The sequence below is a fragment of the Zea mays genome, chromosome 2, assembly GCF_902167145.1.
Source record: "Zea mays cultivar B73 chromosome 2, Zm-B73-REFERENCE-NAM-5.0, whole genome shotgun sequence".
NCBI lineage: Eukaryota > Viridiplantae > Streptophyta > Magnoliopsida > Poales > Poaceae > Zea > Zea mays.
In genome coordinates this window covers 15,221,195-15,238,238 of record NC_050097.1, presented here as the reverse complement: position 1 = coordinate 15,238,238, position 17,044 = coordinate 15,221,195, and the positions used below count along the sequence as shown (strand labels likewise).

The window sequence follows — 17,044 nt, the reverse complement described above, 5'->3', positions numbered from 1 at the left end:
GAAAGCGTAAAGTTGACGTTGACGTGTCGTACTGTCTTCCTCGTCTCTCGTTACTCGCGCCGTCGCGCGTGGTCTCCGGACGTCTCATTCGGCAGCGAGGAGACCAAGGCGGGGGGGACTTCCGATCTGGTGTAGGGTACACTGGTTTGGCGCGAGACCATGGAGGGATCCCTGGAGGCGCGGCCCGGTGTCCTACTCGTCGGCGCCCCGGGCGTCGGCAAGCGGACCATCCTCTCCCGTGAGATCTCGCCGTCCTCCTTTCCTTATGTTTCGGTTTCCTTCTCCCGATTTGACTGCGAAACATCGAGTGGGTTGAGTTGTTGAACTATTTAGGATCTGAATCCGATGTGTTCGCGTCGTGAGCAGGATGAGAAGATAAACTGTGATCTATGAATGGACCAAGTAAAACGGGGGTTGATTCGGAGTAGATAGAGAAGAGAAGGCACGAGACGGCAAGCTTATACTGTCTTAGCTAACAAATTAACGCTTCTAGTTTTAACCATTACCTTGATAATTGATGAATTCGTTGGGCTGTGGATAGATATAGATATTTAAGTTTACATGCTTTGCTAAAATAAGATACTACTCTGATATTGCAAAATTTACTGTATATTATTTATATATGGTTGTGATTATTATTTCCTGACCATTTTCATTCTACCATGAACTTTAGAGTTTCTTGGAGCAGAAATACCTGACGTGCATGACTTATCATCCGGTGTGCTTTGTCAGGGGTATGTAATAGCATCCTGTCCCGATACTTTTTTGTGAGATTTGTCAAATACTCCTACGTAAATAGAAGTAGAAATCATTTTTTTCATTTAAGTCTTCTAATACCTGATATAATTTATTTTGCTACTGATTTCCATGTAGGTGGACAATTGAAACAAAGTATTATTCAGCTGATCTTTCCATCTGGACAGCAAATCTTGGTGAAGAATTTTCTCTTGATTCCCTCCCTCATTTAGACCGGGTGGCTGCCCTCGTTATGGTCTTCGATATGAGTGATGTCCGAACTGAACCTGTGTTCTTATAATTTTCAGTCTATTTTTTTTACCTTCAGACCTCAAAGCTACAGTAGGGTAACATCCTTAAGTATTTATGCAGGAATCCACCTTGCTTACTCTGCAAAGCTGGGCTGCCAGTGTTGATATCCAGAGGTTTGAGATCTTGTTATGCGTTGGAAATAAAGCAGATCTTGTACCTGGTCATAGCGTGCATGTAGAATATAGGAGGCGTATGCAAAATCTTGGGGAGTCAAGTTCTGATCCACACCCTGATTATTTCAATTTTGGGATAAATGAAAGTGAGGGTTGTAGCTTGTTATCTGAGGAAGAACCATGCATAAAGATCAGAAACTCGACTGCACAGTGGTGCATTGAGCAGAACATAGAATATATTGAGGCCTGTGCTTCCAATGCTGACTTTGATAAGTGTAAGTTGTCTCGGCTGTAAACCTGTAACTGTTAAGCCCCCCCCCCCCCCCCCCCCCCCCCAAGTTTCTGAACTTTGCCATTAGGCTTTTCATATTTCCAGTAATGAACCTATTACCATGAATTCTAAATTGAGCATCAATTAATTATTTTATACCAATGAAAACTTATATCTTTTTTAGGGACTCCAATAGAAGAAGGCATATACAGTAACCGTGGTTGTTTCTATCTTAATTGATGTTTATTTAAACTAACAGGTCTATCAGTGGATGGTGATAGCCAAGGCTTAGAGCGACTCCTTGGAGCTCTTTCTGCACATATGTGGCCTGGAATGATTCTGAAATCTGGAAACAGAATAACTGTCCCATCCTTGGTTGAAAAACAAGGTAATTAAGTTCTATAAATGAGTAAAGTGGCCCTGATGATTGTTGATCTTAGCATTGCTTGCTCTGCACTACTGGAAAACTATGGGACGACATGACATGCTTAGAAAGATTCTCTATCAAGTAAATTCAGCTATTGGAATTTGCTGCCCCTCTTTTACATAGAACTTGTCATGATTTTTTTGCGCCAGTATACATCAACATAGCCTTTTAGTCCCAACAAAGTTAGGGTAGGTTAGAGTTGAAACCCAATAAGAAGTCACCAAAAAGAGAAAGAGAAAGGGGAGGGGGAAAAGCTTTTGAGAGCACTAAAAGGGAAAATGCCTAATCCCGGTTCGGGCACGTGAATAGCTTCTTTTCAAACACTTCTATCGAAACACAACTCCATTGGGATATTCCATTCTTTCAAGTCCCTTTTGATTGCCTCCTCCCATATCAAGTTTGGTCGTCCTCTACCTCTCTTCACATTATTGTCCCGTATTATGATGCCTCTGTGCACCGGTGCCTCTGGGGGTCTCCGGTGGACATGCTCAAACATCTCAACCGGTGTTGAATAAGTTTTTCTTCAATTGGCGCTACTACTAGCCGATCACATATGTCATCATTTCTCACTCGGTCCAATCTTGTGTGCCCACATATCCAACGCAACATACGCATCTCTGCGACACTTTTGTTGTTGGATATGTCGTCTCTTAGTAGGCCAACACTCAGCCCCATATAACATAGCAGACCTAATCACCGTCCTGTAGAACTTGTCTTTCAACTTCTATGGCACTCTCTTGTCGCATAGGACTCCCGATGTTTGACGTCATTTCATCCACCCCGCTTTGATCCTATGGTTAACATATTCATCAATATCACCATCTCTCTGTAACATCGATCCCAAATAACGGAATGTGTTCTTTGGTACTACTTGGCCTCCCAAGCTTACATCTCCATCCTCACTAATTGTAATACCGAGGTCGCATCTTATATACTCGGTTTTGGTCCTGCTAATTCTAAATCCTTTTGACTCTAAGGTCTAACGCCATAACTCTAGCTTTCTATTTACTCCTTCCCGACTTTCATCTACTAGAACTACATCGTCAGCGAAAAGCATACACCAAGGGATATCTCCTTACGACCTCAAAGCCAAACCTTGATGTAGTCCTATGTTATTACTTTTAAATCATGCAATGTCCCTGATTATTCATTTTCATTCTGACAGAATCCACAGATGATGAATCCAACTATGATTTTGAGTACGAGGTCTTGTCTCATGGATCCGATGACCAGTGGGAATTTATTGGAGAGACAAGTACATCCAGAAGATTTGAGAGACCAAATGAGCCTGATGGTGCACAGGATCACACACATCAAGTTGTGAATGCCGGTACTGACTCTTCAGCATCCAACTCTCCCCCGACTAACACACCCACAGAAACTGCTGAAGAGAATACTGTAACTCAGAGCAACAAAACCGACAATAGTGATCATGTGGACAAAACCACAGCATATAGCACTGAGGATCATCAAAGTGATCTTCGAGAGGCTAACCATCTTTTTGAGGACGAGCATTATGGTCTGGATGACCTGGAGAAAATAATGTCGGAGATTGGCAACATGCGATCAAACTTAAGACTCATGCCTGACTTCCAAAGGAGGGAGATGGCTGCAAAGCTAGCCATGAAAATGGCAGCCATGTTTGGTGATGATGATGAAGAGGCATTTGATGATATCTAAGGCAATTCATGTAACTCCACCTTGCTGATTCCCAGACAGGGTTGCAGATGATTGAAAGATGGCTTTGTACAAGCCGACGAGCCTCTTGCCACCTAGGGCCTTTCTCATGATAATGTCTTTTTTCTTAGTGAAAATTTTTGTGGCTGTTGAGCGTTCTATATGCCTTGTAAGATGTATTATTATGAACTTTAACTCCTTCAATCATCCAGGTGGAAATTTTGTGGACCATGGTGCAATTGAACAAAACGGTGATATTGTAGAACCAAAGACAAAAAAAAAAAGATAACAAGTTTGCATATTATAGTCCATTTTGGTAAGAACTCCATTAGCTCTGGTTTCACTAAAACCACAGCTAGATCCAAATTTTCTGGCCAAACACTTTTGAATTCAACAGCTTTACCATCGATCTGCTCCACCAAAATGGTGGATCTGCCCTTCAAATTTACCAAATTGATAGAGTGCCTCGATAAATGCTATATCAAATTCAAGTTTGGCACAACTAGATAAAAATACCTATTATGTCACTAGGTACACAAAATATTGATTGTTTTGTTTCACTTCTTTCTCGTTGGGCAACATAAGAGTATCTCTAACAATGACTCAAACTAGTGATTCAAATTGAAATATAAGGCTATACATAAAAAAAAAATATTCCAACAGTCCCTCAATTCATAAAATTTGGTAAAAAATTATATGACATCATCTCAAGTGTCTCAAATATACTACACCGTAGTGTACTGACTTATAATCTAGATTTGAGGCTTTATTGTTGGAGCAGAGTGTTTTGTTGGTGCCCTAAATTCTACAAATTATACTTATTTTTAAATTAGAGGGCATTTTTATAGGTCACATGGTTAGAGATGCTCTAACCCGTGCAGCCAAGACATAAGCAAGGTGGAAGAACTTTTAAAAAAAGAGAGAGTTGGGAGGGTTGTTTTGAAAAAGAATATTTTAAAAAAGTCCTCCGACCTACATGCTTATACCTTGGTTGCATGGTTGTACCAATAAATCTGGTTGCATTTGATATGTTGTCTTTCTATAGATGAAATCCCAATTCAACTTTAAAATAAGAGCAAGAATGCCGTGAGGGAGTCCTATCTAAAAAAATCTAATGCTCACCCTTTGCAGTGTCGATAATATTGTGGACTTCCTCCTGTGCATTATTGGTTCTGAATACACAATATAATGTATCCCGTACAAACTTTCATCAGCTACCTGAGTGCGCCAAGTGGGTGAGACACCCCGAGCCAGGTTTGTCCTTGGCCAATTGGCCTGGCCTACCCTAGTCCGGAGTCGTTCGGTGAAGGTACCCAGTACCCACGTACTCGTCAAAAATAAATATCCATTCACAACACGTCAAGCGACTTCCATATTAACTGCTCACTATGTAAACCGGTAAGCCCACTGTTCCAACACTTCTCTATCTACAGCTACAGCCACAAAGCTGATAACACTACGCAACAAAGCAAATGTCATCAAAGCGCTTGAGTACACAAATTTTATTGCCCTTCCGGCTCATTTGATTGTAAACTTCCATCGGAGCTATGTTTACCAGACTCGATAACCAGTTGTCTATCTTGGTTCTCAAACTTGGAGCCCTGAAGATTTTCAGATGGCTTGCCTGACAATTCCATTTGTCTCTCATTACGCTGCATACTCCTTGGATCCGGAGGGAGTCTGGTAACCTGCAAAGCAGTGTTGGGATTCAGGAATCGTTATTCTGGAAGGCTGGTGATTAACAAAAATACACAATGTGATTGGCTCTTTTGTCAAACTAAGCTTGGAGTTTTATCAATCAATATAATCAATTTTGCAGAAGAGAGGAACTAATAATAGATATATTGTTGTTATTTTAAATGTCAAGGAGATCATGTTCATCGGCAAGGTACTCACATCGTTTGAAGCCTCTAGCCTTGCCTGCAAAGCTTCATGCTCAGCCTTAACACGGGATGGGACGCCATCCTTTTGATAGACATTTTGTTTGGCGGTCTCCTCGTCTACTTCACTTGACGCAGCAGCAAAAGGATGGTTTGCTGGAATCCATCTAACTGTATCTGGATCAACATCTGGAGGTAAGGAATCACCTTCCCTGAGAAACACGGTTGGCCTTTTCCACTGATATGCACGTGATCTCCTCTTCTGATGCATTTCTTGTTCCTCTTTTGTAAGCCTAACAGGAGCCAGACGGTACTCCTTGCCAAACATTTGCACAGTAGATGTACCCTCATCAATCTTGACTAATGGATTATTGAAAGGATCATCGAATGTGCGGGGCTTTGCACTGCAGTAAATGAATTGTTTCAGTCATTATTATTGCACAACTCAAAGGTTTTGCAGTCCACAGAAAAAGCTTCATTTAACCATTTACATCTGCACTGAAGTGAACCCTGTAATTAATTTCTGAAAGTTCAATTCTGATGCCTATAACAGGAAAAAGACAAACAGGTGAAGACTATGGTGATGCTTTGCAATGGCATGGAACAAGTGACTAGGGACAGTAACTTCTCAAAAGCATAAGCACAATGATAAGATCATTTAACAGAAAAAAAATAGTATACAATGGGACATGACCAACCAAGACACATAGACAAGTTTCAGATTTCAAATCTTAAGTTAAAACGTGATCATTGACCCAGCAATGAATCAATAAAAGGGCAGATCCATTGCCGAAGGCTCCCACATGAGTAGGGTCTGGGGAAAGGACAAATTGATGCAAGCCTTCCCTTGCACATGTGGAGAGGTTGTTTTGAACCCGTGACCTAACGACTCAGTGAAACAACTCTCACCACTGCGCCAGGCCTGCCCAGCAATCAATCAATGAGAATACAAAAGGGAGCTTCAAGGAATAAGTGACGTACGTCCCTCGTTGCCCTGATTTTAACTGTCCACGCCTTACTAGATCAGCAACAGAACCTTTATTATCATGCTCTCGACTTCTTAAGGTGATCTGTCTTGCAACAGCAGCCAAAAATGCAATGCCAACACAGAAACCAGCAACAAAATTTGGGCCAATGTTTTTCTGGATCTGTATGAAAATAGAAAGTAAGATAAAGTACACAACATGGTACTGGTACTCAAGGATGAACATGTTAAAGCAGAAATGGTAATTGGTCTATGCTAGAAGAAGAAGAGGAAGGCACAGAATAACAAATAAACAAAATGCATGTATTGTTTAAAATTAGGGATGCAAATTGTACGGATATTTTCCAACCGTAACCGAGTTCAAATCTATTAGAGAAGTTCAGATCCGTCCGTATCCGAGTCTGTATATTCAATATCCAATACTGTATCCGTATATAAATACTCAAATCGCATTATAATGTTGATATCCATTCTTATCCTATTCGACGCAGTTGACACTATCCATATTCGAATCTAAATATGAGGAACATTGTAGCTATCTGTGTCCATATCCATAGATGATAGATACCAGACCATATTGGGCCATCAACCCTAATAAAACTTACAAATGGCAGGGCAGATGTTCAGAAAGAAGAAGGGCTACACCTTTCAACCCCTGATGTGCTGAAAAAAATTGAAGGTTCGCTGAGGATCACGGACATAGAAACAGGGGATGCCAAATCACATTCACAAATGCATTGTACATTGTGTCTTCATCCTATCTATATAGGCACTAGGTTCGTACTATCACTGTGGCACTGTGTACTAATCAATTCAACAAATTGTCCGTCCAAATTAAGATCAGTCTGCCACTTAGTTGCTCATAGAACTATAGGACCCCCACCACCACAATAATAACACCTAATGGTGGCACTAACCAAATAATCGAGTCCTTACCGAGCCAACGGCATCAGGCATAGAGGCGACAAGCGCCCTCAGATCTCCTACCCTGCCCTTGAGAGCCCCCAATTTCCTCTCCCCGCCTGCGACGTTACTCGCGTTGCTCGACGCCGAAGCCCTAATCTGCCGCGGCCACCTCACCAGCCTCCCACGGAATAGCCGCGGAGGGAGAAGGAGGCCGAAGGGGAGGGAGGTGGCGACGGAGGCGGTCGCCATTGTCGTCCTTGCATGGAGTAAAAAACAGAAGCTAACCAGGGTCAGGAGGCTTTGGGGTTTGGGCTCGGTGTGCTCAAGGCCGAGGTGGGGATGGAGAGAGACGGAGGTCGGTGTCGGAGGCTGCCATGGTGCCTATCCGGACAGACCGGTGAACGTCACAAATCGAGCCGGAGTGCCGAGCGGGCTCCAGAAAGCCCATGGGCCTCCGTGCCTTATTTGCTCCTTTATTTAAGCACGAGTTTCTGTCTTGACGCGCTACACACGTTGGCCTCGCAATAAGCTCTAAATTTTATAATGAAAATTTTAAGAATCACTGAATCAGATCCAATTAGGATTAAACTCTGTTTATATTCATTTTAACTAAAATTAATTAAGAGTTTAAACAAATTATGAAGAAATACTTGGATCATGATTCATTTCCACTCCTAGCTACACGCGTAGAAGAAACTCACGGGCCCAAAATGTAAGGTTGGTAATAGGCTCTAAACAAATTGTAAAGAAATATTTGAATCGTAGTCCCTTATCACCTCTACCCGAACGGTAGTGCACCCAAGGCAAGAGCTCTCGCCTCTCATGTCGTCTTCCACGAGCTTCGCGTCCCCGACATCACATCGGCATCCACTACCACCTTCCACGCAACAAACACTCATTCTTGTGTCCGTGCATCAAACCCTTGTCTGCCTCTCTCGTTGTCGACACAGCACCCACGTGCGTGGAGGAAGAGAGCACCCACGTCTAGGGATGGCAACAAGTATGTACCCACTTGGTAGTTTACCTATATCCGTACCCGTGAGATAAAATGATGCCCGTCAAAAAACTCATACCCGCTCGTAGTTATAAAATTGTACCCGTACTCTCACGTGTATGGGTAAAAAAACTCATGGTGTAACCCACATTCGATTAGACATCCGCTAAACACATATTAAATAGCATAAATATAATAAATATATGGTGTATTTAAAAGTATACATCATCAAATGAGTAAATAAAAAAAGAAAAATAATTAATAATATAGCAACATAGAGGTTATCATATTTTTAGCTAATATGTATTTGCATGTACTTGATTGAGTAGATTATATATGGCTAAGGCAGGTATAAATTACCCATGGGTACGTGGGTATGGCTAGTACTTACTCATACCTACACTTGTCTATATGATGGTGTCGGGGATCATAATTACGGGTACCCCCAAGACTCCTAATCTCAGCTGGTAACTCCATCAGCACAAAGCTGCAAAGGTCTGATGAGTGCGATTAAGTCAAGGCTCGGTCCACTCAAGGGACACGATCTCGCCTCACCCGAGGCCTGATGAGTGCGATTAAGTCAAGGCTCGGTCCACTCAAGGGACACGATCTCGCCTCACCCGAGCCCAGCCTCGGGCAAGGGCAGCCGACCCCGGAGGATTCACGTCTCGCCCGAGGGCCCCCTCAAGCAACGGACACACCTTCGGCTCGCCCGAGGCCCAGTCTTCGCCAAGAAGCAACCTTGGCCAGATCGCCACACCGACCGACCGTATCGCAGAAGCATTTAATGCAAGGATGGCCTGACACCTTATCCTGACGCGCGCCCTTCAGTCGACAGAGCCGAAGTGACCGCAGTCACTTCGCCGCTCCACTGACCGGCCTGACAAGAGGACAGCGCCGCCTGCGTCGCTCCGACTGCTGTGCCACTCGACAGAGTGAGGCTGACAGCAGCCAAGTCCGGCTTCGGGCAACATAGGAAGCTCTGCCTCGCCCGACCCCAGGGCTCGGCCCCCGTCTCGGCCTCGGACGACGAACTCCGCCTCGCCCGACCCAGGGCTCGGACTCGGCCTCGGCTCCGGAAGACGACGAACTCCGCCTCGCCCGACCCTAGGGCTCGGACTCAGCCTTGGCCTCAGACGATGGTCTCCGCCTCGCCCGACCCGGGGCTCGGACTCGACCTCGACCTCGGAAGATAGACTCGACCTCGACCTCGGAGGAGCCACCGCCTCGCCCGACCCAGGGCTCGAACCGACCACGTCACAGGGGGGCCATCATTACCCTACCCCTAGCTAGCTCAGGCTATGGGGAACAAGACCGGCGTCCCATCTGGCTCGCCCCGGTAAACAAATAATGATGGCGCCCCGCGTGCTCTATGACGACGGCGGCACTCAGCCCCTTACGGAAGCAAGGAGACGTCTGCAAGGACTCGACAGCCCCGACAGCTGTCCTTCCGTAAGGCTCCGGCGCCCCTCCGACGACCACGACATCACATGAACAGGGTGCCAAAACCTCTCCGGCTGCCACGACAGCATGTACCTAGGGCACTAGCTCCTCTCTGCTAGACACGTTAGCACACTGCTACATCTCCTATTGTACACCTGGGCCCTCTCCTTACGCCTATAAAAGGAAGGTCCAGGGCTCTCGTACGAGAAGGTTGGCCGCGCGGGGGAACGGGACGACGCGTAAAGTCTCTCGCTCTCTCCCACGCGGACACTTGTAACCCCCTACTGCAAGCGCACCCGACCTGGGCGCAGGGCAACACGAAGGCTGCGGGTTTCCCCTTTTGCCTGTCTCCCCTTTTTTGCCCCCCTTCGTGCTCCGTCTCGCGCCGACCCATCTGGGCTGGGACACGCGACGACAATTTACTCGTCGGTCCAGGGACCCCCCCGGGGTCGAAACGCCGACAGTTGGCGCGCCAGGTAGGGGCCTGCTGCGTGTTGACGAACAACTTCCCGTCAAGCTCCAGATGGGTAGTCTCCAGCAACTTTTCCAGCCTGGGACGGTGCTCCGTTTCGGGAGTCTTGAGTTCATGTTCCTCGACGGCAGCTACGACATGATACTCCTTCCTCCGCCGCGCGACAACGACAATGGCGGCCGACAACCCGCCCGCCGGCGGCGGAATCAACGACGTCTTCCCCACGTGGCGGAAGAACAACATTCGGGTTTGTCCCGTCGCCTCCCCCGCCGACGGAGGAGGAGGCGGGGCAACCAAGGCCAAGCAGGAGGCGGCACCTCGTCGGCTATCGGGCGTCGACCTCGCGTCTGAGACGAAGACGAGCGCCGTTTCCCCGCAACACGCCAACTCCAAGCGGACGGACGACGCCAGCACGCTCGCAAAGGACTTGCTGGGCGTCACCCTCGTACCTGAGACGACGGTGCAGTCTGCCCCTGACGCGACTTCGTCACCGCCCGTCGAACAAGAGGTACCGATCGATTCCCATCTCGTGCCTTTTGGATTCAGCCTCGACCCACCAAGCGACTTCGCTTCGGTGGAAGCCTTCATAGAGGCAGGTCCAAACCCTCCGGGGTACGGTATGCGGTCACCCTGGGACCGGCTGACGTCCGTCTCGACCTACGGACCCTCGGGTTCCGAGGAAGAAGACGAGCCCGACTTTTGTTGGGATTTCTCCGGACTCGGTAACCCCAGTGTCATGCGGGACTTCATGACCGCATGCGACTACTGCCTTTCCGATTGTTCCGACGGTAGCCGTAGCTTCGGCGACGAAGACTGCGGCCCAAGTCATGAATGTTTCCACGTCGATCTAGGGGGTCCCGGCGAAGGCAACCATCTTGGTATACCGGAAAACGGTGATCCCCCTAGGCCTGCGCCTCGCGCTGACATCCTTCGGGAGCTAGCCGTGGTCCCAGTCCCTGCGGGGGATCAGGACGCACAGCTCGAGCAAATCCGCGAGATGCAGGCCAGGCTCGACGAGGGAGCGGGAACACTTGAGCCGTTCCGGCGGAACATTGGGCAGGAATGGGCAGACCAAGCTTCGGCCGGAGAAGCGCGTCATCTACCCCAGGGCATCCAGCACCGCATTGCCGACGACGTCAGGGCAAGGCCGCCACCGGCTTCTAGTGGGGTCGGCCAGAACCTGGCTGCGGCAGCGATACTACTCTGCGCGATGCCGGAACCATCGACCACCGAAGGGCGGCGAATCCAGGGAGAGCTCAAGAATCTCCTGGAGGATGTCGCGGTCCGACGGGCCGAAAGCTCTGCCTCCCGAAGGCAGAGATACCCCTCGGAGCATCGCGCCGCGACTTCCCGATTCATGCGGGAAGCTTCGGTCCACACCGGGCGCACGCGCAACACAGCGCCTGTGGCCCCGGGTCGCCTCGGCAACGAGCACCACCACCGCAACCGTCGAACCCACCTCGACGAGAGGGTGCGCCGAGGCTACCACCCCAGGCGTGGGGGACGCTACGATAGCGGGGAGGATCGGAGTCCCTCGCCTGAACCACCCGGTCTGCAGGCTTTTAGCCGGGCCATACGACGGGCGCCGTTCCCGACCCGGTTCCGAACCCCGACTACTATCACAAAGTACTTGGGGGAGACGAGGCCGGAACTGTGGCTCGTGGACTACCGGTTGGCCTGCCAACTGGGTGGAACGGACGATGACAACCTCATCATCCGCAACCTCCCCCTGTTCCTCTCCGACACCGCTCGAGCCTGGCTGGAGCACCTGCCTCCGGGGCAGATCTCCAACTGGGACGACCTGGTCCAAGCCTTCGCCGACAACTTCCAAGCCTTCTCCTGGGATCTCCGAAGCTGCCGCCAGCAGCTGGGAGAGTCTCTCCGGGACTACATCCGGCGATTCTCGAAGCAGCGCATCGAGCTGCCCAACGTCACCGACTCGGATGTCATCGGCGCGTTCCTCGCCGGCACCACCTGCCGCGACCTGGTGAGCAAGCTGGGTCGCAAGACCCCCACCAGGGTGAGCAAGCTGATGGACATCGCCACCAAGTTCGCCTCTGCCAGGAGGCGGTTGAGGCCATCTTCCGGAAGGACAAGCAGCCCCAGGGCCTACAAGAACCATCGGAAACCTCCCGGAGGTGCCAAGCTCTTCGACAAGATGCTCAAGGAGCCGTGCCCCTATCATCAGGGGCCCGTCAAGCACACCCTCGAAGAGTGCGTCATGCTTCGGCACCACTTTCACAAAGCCGGGCCACCTGCAGAAGGTGGCAGGGCCCACAACAACGACACGAAGGAGGATCACAAGGCAGAGGAGTTCCCCGAGGTCCACGACTGCTTCATGATCTAAGGTGGGCCAGCAGCGAACGCCTCGGCTCGGCACCGCAAGAAAGAGCGTCGGGAGGTCTGCTCGGTAAAGGTGGCGGTGTCAGTCTACCTAGACTAGTCCGACAAGCCCATCACCTTCGACCAGGGCGACCACCCCGACCGTGTGCCGAGCCCGGGGAAATATCCGCTCATTGTCGACCCCGTCATCGGCAACGTCAGGCTCACCAAGGTCCTCATGGACGGAGGCAGCAGCCTCAACATCATCTACGCCGAAACCCTCGGGCTCCTGCGGATCGATCTGTCCTCGATCCGGGCAGGCGCGACGCCTTTTCACGGGATCATTCCCGGGAAACGCGTCCAGCCCCTTGGACAACTCGATCTGCCCGTCTGCTTCGGGACTCCCTCCAACTTCAGAAGGGAAACCCTCACGTTCGAGGTGGTCGGGTTCCGAGGAACCTACCACGCAGTGCTGGGGAGGCCATGCTACGCCAAGTTCATGGCCGTCCCCAACTACACCTACCTCAAGCTCAAGATGCCGGGCCCCAACGGGGTCATCACCGTCGGCCCCACGTACCGACACGCGTACGAATGCGACGTGGAGTGTGTGGAGTACGCCGAGGCCCTCGCCGAATCCGAGGCCCTCATCGCCGACCTGGAGATCCTCTCCAAGGAGGCGCCAGACGTGAAGCGTCATGCCGGCAACTTCGAGCCAGCAGAGACGGTTAAGTCCGTCCCTCTTGACCCCAGCAACGACGCCTCCAAGCAGATCCGGATCGGCTCTGAGCTCGACCCCAAATAGGAAGCGGTGCTCGTTGACTTTCTCCGCGCAAACGCCGAAGTCTTTGCGTGGAGTCCCTCGGACATGCCTGGCATACCGAGGGAGGTCGCCGAGCACTCGCTGGATATCCGAGCTGGAGCCCGACCCATGAAGCAGCCTCTGCGCCGATTCGACGAAGAAAACCGCAGAGCCATAGGCAAGGAGATCCACAAGCTGATGGCTGCAGGGTTCATCAAAGAGGTATTCCATCCCGAATGGCTTGCCAACCCTGTGCTTGTGAGAAAGAAAGGAGGGAAATGGCGGATGTGTGTAGACTACACTGGTCTAAACAAAGCATGTCCGAAGGTTCCCTACCCTCTGCCTCGCATCGATCAAATCGTGGATTCCACTGCTGGGTGCAAAACCCTGTCTTTCCTCGATGCCTACTCAGGGTATCACCAAATCAGGATGAAAGAGTCTGACCAGCTCGCGACTTCTTTCATCACACCTTTTGTCATGTACTGCTACGTTACTATGACGTTTGGTTTGAGGAATGCGGGTGCGACGTACCAAAGGTGCATGAACCACGTGTTCGGCGAACACATTGGTCGAACGGTCGAGGCTTACGTCGATGACATCGTAGTCAAGACGAGAAAGGCCTCCGACCTCCTTTCCGACCTTGAAACGACATTCCGGTGTCTCAAGGCGAAAGGCGTAAAACTCAATCCTGAGAAGTGCGTCTTCGGAGTACCCCGAGGCATGCTTTTGGGGTTCATCGTCTCCGAGCGGGGCATCGAGGCCAACCCGGAGAAAATTGCGGCCATCACCATCATGGGCCCCATCAAGGACTTGAAAGGCGTGTAGAGGTCATGGGATGCCTTGCGGCTCTGAGCCGCTTCATCTTGCGCCTCGGCGAAAGAGGCCTACCCCTGTACCGCCTCTTAAGAAAGGCCGAGTGCTTCACTTGGACCCCCGAGGCCGAGGAAGCCCTCGGGAACCTGAAGGCGCTCCTCACGAACGCGCCCATCTTGGTGCCCCCCGCTGCCGGAGAAGCCCTCTTGATCTACGTCGCCGCTACCACTCAGGTGGTCAGTGCCGCGATCGTGGTTGAGAGACGAGAAGGAGGGCATACATTGCCCGTCCAGAGGCCGGTCTACTTCATCAGTGAGGTACTGTCCGAGACCAAGATCTGCTACCCACAAATTCAGAAGCTGTTGTACGCGGTGATTCTGACGCAGCGGAAGTTGTGACACTACTTCGAGTCTCATCCGGTGACTGTGGTGTCATCCTTCCCCCTGGGGGAGATCATCCAGTGTCGAGAGGCCTCGGGTAGGATTGCAAAGTGGGCGGTGGAAATCATGGGCGAGACAATCTCGTTCGCTGCTCAGAAGGCCATCAAGTCCTAAGTCTTGGCGGACTTTGTGGCTGAATATTTTCATATATAAATGCTCCGGCCGTGAATTCCTTTTTTCTAAGATTAATTCCCGGCAGGGCGTAAACTCGAGCAAGAGCCTGGGACCGGCACAAAAAACTAGGCAAACTGCCACTGGACTAACATCGGAACTGAAGATCCAAGGGGTCATATCAATATCATGGCGACTCACCACTAGAGACAAGAACTCAACCCAGCTAAGGAAAAGCCATACCCCCTGAGGGGCCTGGCGATACGAACTGGTTGAATAGAAGAGCTTCCTTGGTTGGAACAGAAGATAGAAGCTGATTAGAAAACAGATGAGAGGCGGGCAGCATTGAGAAAAGTACTATACTTAACTTAGTTTTAGTTAGGGTCGGTTTGACTAAAATAAGTGAGTGGGACTCGCGAACTGGACAGTAAAGTGACAATAGGGTGGTCCCCCCTATGCTTTGAGTTCCAGTATCGATAAGAATTCGAGTTCTTATTGTTCTTATGTTATGGTATGAATATACCATACCAATTCGTTATGTATGGATAACAGGATGAAACCGGAGCCAGACCCAGTTTAGATAAGGTATGTCTCTGCTCGACCATACTTCTGGATCCCTTCTGCCCTTGCACTCGAGGACCATTTCCTGGCGTAGAGAGACCTGATTGACTGCATTTCCAGCTGGGCAAGCAATTCCATGAAAAGAAGAGATGACCGGTTGCGGGGAGGCCAAGGCCAGAGGATTGTGCAGTGCCGGATCTATCTCTTTCCAAAATATCATAGAGAAATAAAAGAAATGAGGTGTTAGATCTTGATTCTCCGCAAAAGTTAGGGGACCAATAGAGGTCCGCAATAGTGCCTCGAAATGGGAGCCGCAGACCCCGCAACCTGTCCATGTCTCCCGACTTGTGTGTCGTGCCAGGCCTCTTCCTTCACCGCAGGGGGGAGAAGTCTTTGATAAGTAAAGCTAAACAGAAAGAAAAGTCCACCACCTACAGACGCTTTACACCCAATCATTCCGGATAACGCTTGCATCCTCTGTCTTACCGCGGCTGCTGGCACAGAGTTAGCCGATGCTTATTCCTCAGATACCGTCATTGTTTCTTCTCCGAGAAAAGAAGTTGACGACCCGTAGGCCTTCCACCTCCACGCGACATTGCTCCGTCAGGCTTTCGCCCATTGCGGAAATGGGTCGACACCCAGCTCCCGGCGGCTCTGATCCAACCGAAACTCTGGACCATGTTTTTCGACGGGTCGCTGATGAAAACAGGGGCAGGCGCGGGCCTGCTCTTCATCTCGCCCTTCGGGAAGCACCTCCGCTACGTGTTGCGCCTCCATTTCCCGGCGTCCAACAACGTGGCTGAGTACGAGGCTCTGGTCAACGGGTTGCGCATCGCAATCGAGCTAGGGGTCCGACGCCTCGACGCTCGCGGTGACTCGCAGCTTGTCATCGACCAAGTCATGAAGAACTCCCACTGCCGCGACCCGAAGATGGAAGCCTACTGCGACGAGGTTCGGCGCCTGGAAGACAAGTTCTACGGGCTCGAGCTCAACCACGTCGCCCGACGATACAACGAGACTGCGGACGAGTTGGCTAAGATAGCCTCGGGGCGAACAACGGTTCCCCCGGACGTCTTCTCCCGAGACCTACATCAACCCTCAGTCAAGACCGACGACACGCCCGAGCCCAAGAAGGCCTCGGCCCAGCCCGAGGCACCCTCGGCCCTCGAGGGTGAGACACTGCACGTCGAGGAAGAGCGGAGCGGGGTCACGCCTAATCGAAACTGGCAGACCCCGTACCTGCAATATCTCCACTGAGGAGAGCTGCCCCTCGACCGAGCCGAAGCTCGGCGACTGGCGCGGCGCGCCAAGTCGTTTGTCTTGCTGGGGGATGGGAAGGAGCTCTACCACCGCAGCCCCTCAGGCATCCTCCAGCGATGCATATCCATCGCCGAAGGCCAGGAGCTCTTACAAGAAATACACTCGGGGGCTTGCGGTCATCACGCAGCGCCTCGAGCCCTTGTTGGAAACGCTTTCCGACAAGGTTTCTACTGGCCGACCGTGGTGGCCGACGCCACTAGAATTGTCCGCACCTGCCAAGGGTGTCAATTCTACGCAAGGCAGACTCACCTGCCCGCTCAGGCTCTACAGACAATACCCATCACCTAGCCGTTTGCTGTGTGGGGTCTGGACCTCGTCGGTCCCTTGCAGAAGGCACCCGGGGGCTACACGCACCTGCTGGTCGCCATCGACAAATTCTCCAAGTGGATCGAGGTCCGACCCCTAAACAGCATCAGGTCCGAACAGGCGGTGGCGTTCTTCACCAACATCATCCATCACTTTG

The 17,044-nt window shown here is 50.5% G+C and overlaps 2 protein-coding genes across 2 annotated transcripts; one reads left to right on the top strand and one right to left on the bottom strand.

Annotated features, from left to right (window-relative positions):
• Positions 1-16: 16 nt before the first annotated feature.
• On the top strand, positions 17-3,762 carry LOC100273127 (GTP binding). Its single transcript, NM_001147574.1, has 6 exons — positions 17-238; positions 674-734; positions 874-1,009; positions 1,108-1,435; positions 1,691-1,819; positions 3,024-3,762. The coding sequence occupies exons 1-6, from the start codon at positions 160-162 to the stop codon at positions 3,536-3,538; spliced, it is 1,248 nt and encodes a 415-aa protein (NP_001141046.1). The 5' UTR covers positions 17-159; the 3' UTR covers positions 3,539-3,762.
• A 1,141-nt stretch (positions 3,763-4,903) lies between these two features.
• On the bottom strand, positions 4,904-7,672 carry LOC100276228 (Protein MULTIPLE CHLOROPLAST DIVISION SITE 1). The gene is made up of 4 exons (NM_001150066.2): positions 7,337-7,672; positions 6,397-6,563; positions 5,432-5,819; positions 4,904-5,223 (listed from the first exon to the last, which is right to left on the bottom strand). The coding sequence occupies exons 1-4, from the start codon at positions 7,553-7,555 to the stop codon at positions 5,038-5,040; spliced, it is 960 nt and encodes a 319-aa protein (NP_001143538.2). The 5' UTR covers positions 7,556-7,672; the 3' UTR covers positions 4,904-5,037.
• Positions 7,673-17,044: the final 9,372 nt, after the last annotated feature.